General features: G+C 46.0%; 1 protein-coding gene across 1 annotated transcript in view; it reads left to right on the forward strand.

The window, feature by feature from the left end:
- The window catches only part of LOC310791241 (E3 SUMO-protein ligase PIAS1-like), a 203225-nt gene that overhangs the window by 37459 nt on the left and 155766 nt on the right, over positions 1–10000 (forward strand). The window contains exon 2 of the mRNA XM_083652922.1: positions 3241–3772. Coding sequence (XP_083509048.1) covers positions 3241–3772 — 532 coding nt within the window. The remainder of the gene's footprint in view (positions 1–3240; positions 3773–10000) is intronic.

The raw sequence follows: 10000 nt of genomic DNA on the forward strand, positions 1-10000 counted from the left end.
CTTACCCATATTGACGAAGCATGACGTTTTGTTACATTTTGAATGGCGACACTTGGCAAAGTTGGCAACTTTTCAGACGTAGGTTAGATTGACTCAAACAGAAACCAGCAGGGATGCAAACTAGTCACTTTTAGCTGACAGTCAGTCCCCTTTCTGATCCTAGAATAGGGCACTTGAATGGTGTCTGAGTGGTTTAGTGTCTGCCTGCTTTGGTATCTGTCTTTTCACTCTCCACCAGTTAGGTTTGCATCCCTGAAACACACACAAATATGCACATTGCACACAAAAACTAATTGAATCCAGACCAGTACACTGACAGTGTTTCCCCTACCACTCTACTGGCCTGGTGGGCCCACCGCCCCCGCCAGGCCAGAAAAAAAAAAATATATATATATATATATATATATTTTTCCCCCCTGCTCTCCCCAGAATTTCAATAAACCTTTATGGCATATTATTACAATACAACAATACCGGTGTTGAGTCTCTTGACAGTAATAGAAGATGCCAAATCATTCAAAACAATGCTTTTAGGAGCATCGTGCCAGCGTGCGGCGCTGTTCCAAAACGTGTCAACGTGTATTGTTGTCTGGGAAATGCACATCCCATAATACAACTGTTCGCAACGCATCCCATAATAGTATGATGAGACTTGGGATGCCATTGCGAACATAGATGTGAACAGGTTAGCTAAAGGTTTAGCGTCGCCAGCGACGGCCCCCACCGTTGCGGCCGGTCTGACTAGTACTACTGTACTGTGTGTCCTAGTATTGATATAGGTGCTGATCCAGCTCACAAGTCTCTGTCCCACACTAGGACTTTACTGACCTGTCCCACACTAGGACTTTACTGACCTGTCCCACACTAGGACTTTACTGACCTGTCCCACACTAGGACTTTACTGACCTGTCCCACACTAGGACTTTACTGACCTGTCCCACACTAGGACTTTACTGACCTGTCCCACACTAGGACTTTACTGACCTGTCCCACACTAGGACTTTACTGACCTGTCCCACACTAGGACTTTACTGACCTGTCCCACACTAGGACTTTACTGACCTGTCCCACACTAGGACTTTACTGACATGAACTTCAGCACAGCAGCAGGAAGTGTCTGCAGTCAGTCTGTGTGGTGATTCTCTGAGGTCAGTGAAGCAGCCTGTGGCAAGCCCAGGTGTCAGTGTTCACTAGAGACTAGAGAGGCTGTTCAGTAGAGACTAGAGAGAGTGTTCAGTAGAGACTAGAGAGAGTGTTCAGTGTACACTAGAGACTAGAGAGGCTGTTCAGTAGAGACTAGAGAGAGTGTTCAGTGTTCACTAGAGACTAGAGAGGCTGTTCAGTAAAGACTAGAGAGGCTGTTCAGTAGAGACTAGAGAGGCTGTTCAGTAGAGACTAGAGAGGCTGTTCAGTGTACACTAGAGAGGCTGTTCAGTGTACACTAGAGACTAGAGAGGCTGTTCAGTAAAGACTAGAGAGGCTGTTCAGTAGAGACTAGAGAGGCTGTTCAGTGTACACTAGAGAGGCTGTTCAGTGTACACTAGAGACTAGAGAGGCTGTTCAGTGTACACTAGAGACTAGAGAGGCTGTTCAGTAGAGACTAGAGAGGCTGTTCAGTGTACACTAGAGACTAGAGAGGCTGTTCAGTGTACACTAGAGACTAGAGAGGCTGTTCAGTAGAGACTAGAGAGGCTGTTCAGTGTAAACTAGAGAGGCTGTTCAGTGTACACTAGAGACTAGAGAGGCTGTTCAGTAGAGACTAGAGAGGCTGTTCAGTGTACACTAGAGACTAGAGAGGCTGTTCAGTGTACACTAGACTAGAGAGGCTGTTCAGTGTACACTAGACTAGAGGCTGTTCAGTGTACACTAGAGACTAGAGAGGCTGTTCAGTGTTCAGTGTACAGTAGAGACTAGAGGCTGTTCAGTAGAGACTAGAGAGGCTGTTCAGTGTTCACTAGAGACTAGAGAGGCTGTTCAGTGTTCAGTGTACAGTAGAGACTAGAGGCTGTTCAGTAGAGACTAGAGAGGCTGTTCAGTGTTCACTAGAGACTAGAGAGGCTGTTCAGTGTTCAGTAGAGACTAGAGAGGCTGTTCAGTGTACAGTAGAGACTAGAGGCTGTTCAGTAGAGACTAGAGAGGCTGTTCAGTGTTCACTAGAGACTAGAGAGGCTGTTCAGTGTTCAGTGCAGCAGCCTTTCATAGTGTGCAGCAGGAGAGACAATAGCATCTGTATCACGCCAGCTAGAGACAGACAGAATAATACTGCAGGCCAGGCAGGTCTGCTCTCAAAACTCATTTTTGGAAACACAGAATTAGTGTATTAAGTAATGTTGTCATAAATATATGCTGTGAACAGGATTTCTTTGGGTGGGTGCACAAAAACAATTTGTATTTTTGCTCATTCTTTCCCCCTAAATGATCTTCTTGTTGTGACTCTGGTGCTTTCTTTGGATCAGTCAAAAAGCTTTACAACATGTTGATCGCTAAGGGTTGACAGGAAGTCCTGTTTTTCTGACTTTCTTTTTGACGCTGGCGGGCGAAACTGACTGAGGTCGGTGAAAATGAAAATGCTGTGGTTTGTGAAAAATAACTTTGCACTCACTTTCATCTGCACTCTCTAGATCACGTTATGTAACAGATTTTCATCTGTACTCTGAGATCACGTTATGTAACAGATTTTCCTGTGATGATTTATGTCATTCGATTCAACATTGTCATAACAATGCTCAGTGTATATTTTCATCAAATGAATCAATTAATGCAATTGATGCACTTGTTCCTCTATTAGTTTTATAATAGACCAGTTAGACCTCTTGAAGGATAAGGGTTAAGACTGACCAGAGCCGTGTACATAGAAGAGTCGCGACATCTCCATTCACTCCAATGGACCAGTTTTTTACTCTCAAGAGTTCCAGGAAGTAAGGTCCTGGATTAAGCAGCACTGTCGAGTTGCAGCAAAATGGACAGTTTGTGTTGTACTCTGAAAGTTTTTTTTTTCCTTTAGACTCAAATTGTACATTATCAGCTTTATTTTAGCATGCAAAAGTAGCGTGAGACCCATTCCTGGCTGTTCATTGGCTAATGAGTCTCGCATGTTGGTCCTCCGCTGACGCCACTCTCTCTCTAGAGGACACTACTGACTACTCGATAAAGTACTCGGTATGCGAATGAGCTGTGAAACATTGGTGTTGGTGCTCCTCTCCACCTAATGAACTGGTCTGTCTCCTCTCCGCCTCTCAGCAAATGGTGATGAGCCTGCGGGTGTCGGAGCTGCAGGTGCTACTAGGCTACGCCGGACGCAACAAACACGGACGCAAGCACGAGCTTCTGACCAAGGCCCTGCACCTGCTGAAGCTGGGCTGCAGCCCCGCGGTCCACATGAAGATCAAGGAGCTGTACCGCCGCCGCTTCCCCGCCAAGATGATCTCGCCCTCGGAGCTGGTCCTGCCCGGGCCGCACCACCCGGCCGGCGGAGGGGTGCCCGGCGGGCCGCACCACCCGGCCGGCGGAGGGGTGGGCGGGGGAGGGGGCGTGGCGCTGCCCGCCGGCCTGACCCAGCTGGCGTACGAGGGCCACGCGGGTCACGGGGGCGCGCCCTCCCCCGCCGCCCTGCTCCCCCTGTCCCTGCTCGGCCCGGGCAAACACGAGCTGAGCGGCCTGACACACCACCTGCCCACCTCGGCCACGCTGCACCCGGTGCACCCCGACGTCAAGCTGCAGAGGCTGCCCTTCTACGACATGCTGGACGAACTCATCAAGCCCACCAGTCTAGGTGAGTCAGTGAGTGAGTCAGTGAGAGAGTCCGTGACCGTGAGTGAGTGAGTCAGTGAGTGAGTCAGTGAGAGAGTCCGTGACCGTGAGTGAGTGAGTCAGTGAGTGAGTCAGTGAGTGAGTCCGTGACAGTGAGTGAGTCAGTGAGTGAGTGAGTCAGTGAGTGAGTGAGTCAGTGAGTGAGTCAGTGAGTGAGTCAGTGAGTGAGTCAGTGAGTGAGTCAGTGAGTGAGTCAGTGAGTGAGTCAGTGAGTGAGTCCGTGAGTGAGTCCGTGACCGTGAGTGAGTGAGTCAGTGAGTGAGTCAGTGAGTGAGTGAGTCAGTGAGTGAGTCAGTGAGTGAGTGAGTGAGTCAGTGAGTCAGTGAGTGAGTCCGTGACCGTGAGTGAGTGAGTGAGTGAGTGTGTGTGTGTGTGTGTGTGTGTGTGTGTGTGTGTGTGTGTGTGTGTGTGTAGCTGTTTTCACACATACAGACAGGGAAATTACCTGTCAATCAAGACTGGCTATTTCCCGGAATTTCCCTTCACACCTGAGGATCACATGTGTGAAAATAGCAGCTAAAGTACCTGTATTTGAGGGGGGTCGGGGGGGGGCACTGCAGAGCGGGTGGGGAGTGACGTGTGCACTCGGATGGGGAATCGTCCTTATTTTATCCCTATCATATCAATCAGTGGTCATTAGGGACAGTTTGTCAATAAAATCATAGGCAATGCAAGGCGCGGGCATCATGCACGTGACAAAATTAGGCAAAGCACACAAACTGCTCGACTTGCACTATAAGCTGTCATACAATTTAACGTTATCCACCTTATTTTTGTGAGGCTCCCGCTGTAAAATAATTCTGGGAGCAATATCCGGTCTAGAACGTGAGCAGCTGTGTTTGTTTACGCTGGCTTGACGCTGCCTGGATAGTACTCTGCACTGCAGCCCATGACTGCAGCGCGTGCCTCCTCGCATCGCATTTCCTTGTCGAACTCCGACGTCAAACGTTTGCTCGTCACAAAATAACACTCGTTTTGGGAATGTAGCCTAATGATGTTATCTATCACATCCGCTAACCTGTTGCTCGTTGAACGAGTCGGCATTCATCAGCTCAGCTGCTATGGTTTCATGTTAATTTTGGATGATTTAACATTGGCTGTAAGGTCATTTAACTGTTGCACGCTGCGCTGTGCACCAGGCATGGGGAGGAGGACGTAGGGCAGAGGAGACGAGAAGATCATTTCGCCAGTTTGCTTTGATGTGCGCGAATGATTAGATGATGCACGCTGGAAGTGAACGTTAAGCAACGTGTGTACACCTCGCCCATGAGAGAAGACCGGCAAATGATGTCTCACACTTGAGTCGCTCTGCCAGCATACCGGTCCTCCTGTCACTACCGAGGAGCTAGTAAAAGATCAGCGATCGCGGGGGGCGCGCTTGTGCCGGAAAACAATTTTCACACATGAAAGGCATAGACCACTTTCTGGTCATTTCCCGGTATAAAGCGCATGTAAAACACGATTTCAGACGGACAAGCCCGTCTTTTATTGTCACACGATCACACATCAACACATGCATGCGGCCACAAACACACTCATGCTGACGGTGGCCGGTGAAATTTGTCCTCTGCATTTGACCCATCCTGGCTTGTCCTTTCCTCCGGGGGGCAGGCCAGGAGCAGTGGTCGCTTTCTCGTACAGCGCCCGGGGACCAACTTCGGATGTTGTCGTCACTGGTCAGATGACGATGACGATCTGATCTTCTGCATGTTTTTAATGGGGGGGGGTTATATACGGAGGAACCCCCTGGGGGAGCACGGGGAGAACATGCAAACTCCACACAGACAGAAAGGCCCTTACAGAGAGAGAGAGAGAGAGAGAGAGAGAGAGAGAGAGAGAGAGAGAGAGAGAGAGAGAGAGAGAGAGAGAGAGAGAGAGAGAGAGAGAGAGAGAGAGAGAGAGAGAGAGAGAGAGAGAGAGAGAGAGAGAGAGAGAGAGAGAGAGAGAGAGAGAGAGAGAGAGAGAGTTGAGTTTGTGGGGAATGATGGGCGACAGAGACTGTTTATGAGCAGTGCGTGTACATTGATTGTCACATGTTTTATGAGGAACAGTTCTCCACCAGCGTTAGTGTTTTGCTACTGTCACTGTGCTGACAAACAATACCTCAAAAATAGAGAGCCAAAGTGGAACGTCACGTCCTGCTTCAGCACTGTACCAGAGATTTTCCTCCGCCATTTATTTTCCCATAGACATTTCATAAAAATGCTTATAAAAATTGTTTTACTTGTTCAAACCAAACGGTTCAGATATATTTAGAAGCAGGAGAGATCGCATAACATTTCACTCGGACCAAAGCGTAAAAAGAAAAATCTCCTGATTCTAAATATAGCTGAACCGTTTGGTTTGACCAAGTAAAACTATTTTTTATAAGCATTTTACAAAATGTCTATGGGAAATTAAATTGCGGAAGAAAATCTGTGGTACAGTGCTGAAGCAGGAAGTGACGTTCCACTTTGCCTCTCTATACCATTTGCACATTCCACAGAAGACTTTAGAGTAGACGAATGCTACTGTTGCTTCCCAGGCAGTGGAAATAAAAAGATGGTTTGGTTGCCTTACTGTCTCATAGATTTCCAATAAAAGATCAAGAATCTGGGGGGCATTAACACTATGGGTGGGGGGGAAAATTCGATACACCATGGTATCGCGATATTTTGCCTGACGATATTATATATATAATATATATATATATATATATATATATATATATATATATATATATATTTGCAAGCCATGCCATGCCATGCCAGGCCACCGGGCATCTGCCCGAAGTGCCCGATGGTGCAGTCCGCGCCTGCAGTGGCGTATTGATTCTAGAGAAGCTTAATAATGTAGCCTACGTGTGGGGCAAAAACAAAACAAAGAAACACTGCATGTTTTACTTCCAGTGAGGTCAAGGAAAAGGTAGGAAAAGGAGTTAGACAATATATCGAAATATCGCAATATTCAATATATCGCAATACTAGCATATCGCAATATCGCAATACTATCGTATCGTGACTCAAGTATCGTTTTAGTATCGTATCGTGGGCATCTGGTGATTCCCACCCCTAAAACACGAGGGTCACAGGTTCGAGCTCCCAGGTTACCCCCGGTTAGTTTGTTGCATCCATACAGGATCTATATTAGTGGAGGACAGTAACGAAGCAGCTGCATCCATACAGGATCTATATTAGTGGAGGACAGTAACGAAGCAGCTGCATCCATACAGGATCTATATTAGTGGAGGACAGTAACGAAGCAGCATGATTCATTGTAATTTGCCGCTCCTGAAGCCATTCCAGGATGCAGCCATTAAAGATGAAGAATGGCTATTAATTGGATATTTATATCATGATATATGGACAGTTATGCTGCTATTGTAATGAGTTTTGGGTGGGCTCAGCTGAGCAACAATACTTCTTCTTCTTCTTCTTCTCCTTCTTCTCCTTCTTCTTCTTCTTCTTCTTCTTCTCCTTCTCCTTCTTCTCCTTCTTCTTTTTCTCCTCCTCCTCCTCCTCCTCCTCCTCCTCCTCCTCCTCCTCCTCCTTCAAAATGAATGTTTGAATTTGTTTGGTCTCTAACCAATTGCAGTCAATGGGAATCCGGGGATAATTGAAGACATGATTATTTAAAAGCATTCACATTTGTCCAGATGAATAACATTATTCAGCTATTTAATAAATAATAATATTTTAATATTCTGCTAATTAATAAATCTGTTCTCATTGTTTGTGAAAGTCCTCATATTCTGCCCCTTGTGGTTAAATTGCAAACTCTTGTTCATGACGCTCAACAGCCTAAAGGGCAACTGATTCTCAAATGGGAGATTGAGTTCATGGCCTACTTATTATGGTCCCATAACCTGCTACTGTCAACTCTCTTATTACTACATACGACATATCCTTCCTCCTCCTCGTCTTCCTCTTTCCACCTTTCATTTGTTTACTTTTCCTCCTCCCTTCTTCCTCTTTTCCTTCTCTCATGGCTCAGCTATTTGTGGAAAGTGTTGCTGCTACATTGCTGCTACTGTAGGTGAGAGCAACTTAAAATATAGCTCTAAAATATCCACAATCTCCAAGTCTCTTTTTTTCGTGAAGGTCCAGCATTCCAGCAGCGTATAATCAAACTCACCAGCAGGGTTAACGACGTGTTAGTGGCTACGGCCATGGCAAAGCATTTCCCCATTTTCATAAACATGGTTCACCGCAGCGCTGCGCAAAAAATACAACTTGCTCTGGTTTCAACTTATCTATGATAAAAAAACACTTTCAGTCATAAAATCTAAAAGCTATGGTTTGTCATTGTGTTTCAGTGCTCTCCTTAGAAACAGGTTTTTCTGGTTAAGAACGTCTGCATTGTGTGACGCAAACTCTTCTAATGGCGCCTTCCTTTATCGCAAAAGAACTGGGATGTGGAGGCTAAATGACGTCACATGCGTTTTGTTAGCATTCCATTTGCAGAAAACTTGAGCTGGGAAGTTCACTGTTCATTGGTCAGATCCACTCGCTAGCCAGGCTAGCCATTGTTAGCAATAACAATTGATAACATGGCATTTCATGGCATTTTGCGCATACAAACACTGCAGCCTCATGTCCACACAGATAGAAGTTAGGCAGTGCTGTGTGTACAGCTGATTTAATGAGACACAAACCAAACTACTGTTGTTGCGCGGTGCAGCCATCTTGGATTTTTTAGGTCGGGGCTGCTGAGGCTCCTACGAGTTTGGAATGGGAAATACCAGCTCTGCTGACGTCACCGTCCCAGCTCATGACCTTTGAAGTCGTAAGATTACCAGTTCCCAGTTATAAAGGAATGCACGGTAATATACAGAGTTCTGCTGGTGAGAACTTTGGCTCTTTTGACCTTCCCGACATCTTTTTTTTTTTCAGATTTTTATCCCATTTTTATCCCCCATTAGTGCTAATTTAATTTTTTTATCCTGGTTGCTGCTCCACCCTCTGCCGATCTGGGGAGAGCCGAAACTGGCTCCATGCTTCCTCCGAGACATGGGCAGTTAGCCGCTTCTTTTCACCTGACAGAGGAAGCTTCACCGGTAGGACATAGCACGTGGGAGGATCACGCTATTCCAACCAGTTCCCCTCCCTCTGAACAGGCGCCCTTAACGACCAGAGGAGGAACCACATTAGCAACCAGGATATTGCATGTTTTGGTGAGGGGTTCCTATATGAAGGAAACCCCCAGGGGGCACGGGGAGAACATGCAAACTCCACACAGAAAGGCCCTTTTTGACGACCCCACCCGGGCGGTGGGCACTCGAGGACATGCGGACGGGCACGCACTCCTTCAGCGTTCACAGCGTCAGGTTCCTTCCCGACATCTAATTTGCGATCCATGTGTTTACATCATATGTAAACGCAATATTATTGCGTTAATGTCCAGCAGGTGTTGAATATGCAACACTTTTTTTTTACATATTGAATTTCCTTGGATTTCTCCTGGCCTCCGCAGACACATTGGCCCGATACGATAAGCGATATTAACGTTGCTGTTATGGCCGATAAGCGATATTTACCAATGTCGATATGATCTGTATAAAAACACATTTCTATGATAATAACATTTTGTACATACTGAAAAACACATGTAAACTGTAAACACTGTGAATTAGAAAAGTTATGCATTTCTTTATTTCCAAAACATTTGGAAAAGAACATAAATCATAGATTTACGGAATTGTTTCCTCTCAATGTAAACATTTTGTCTGATACCGATAATTGGACCGATGCCAATATGTAAAAAAATGACTAACATCGGCCGATATATCGTGCATCCCTAATTCACCTTAGATGACTGCAGATTTTGCACTGCGCAGCACTGTTCCTGCAGAGTTTTATGAATATGAGCCTATAGAGACACTGTGGAGCGCGCCATCTTTCAGAAACCACGCCCAAAACGGGGGGCAACACAAACTCCCTCCCCAATCCTGATGTTCTCCTATGTCGCGTGTTGCACACAAAGATCATATATACGGAAGATGAACACTCCAACTTACTTCCTTGACAGCTAGATCCACATTTTCTTCTCGCCAATTCTCAACGGCTTCCTTGTTTTGCTCAGGAGTACAATAAAACTTTAATTGGTGATTTTTTTTTAACATTTGTTGTCACCACACAACAGCTTTTAGCTATGTTTAATTCAAGGAAAATGACGCTGGTGTATGGAAGTGAACGGAGAGCTTTCCCCCGTG

The sequence above is a fragment of the Poromitra crassiceps genome (genome assembly GCF_964638095.1).
Source record: "Poromitra crassiceps genome assembly, chromosome: 16".
NCBI lineage: Eukaryota > Metazoa > Chordata > Actinopteri > Beryciformes > Melamphaidae > Poromitra > Poromitra crassiceps.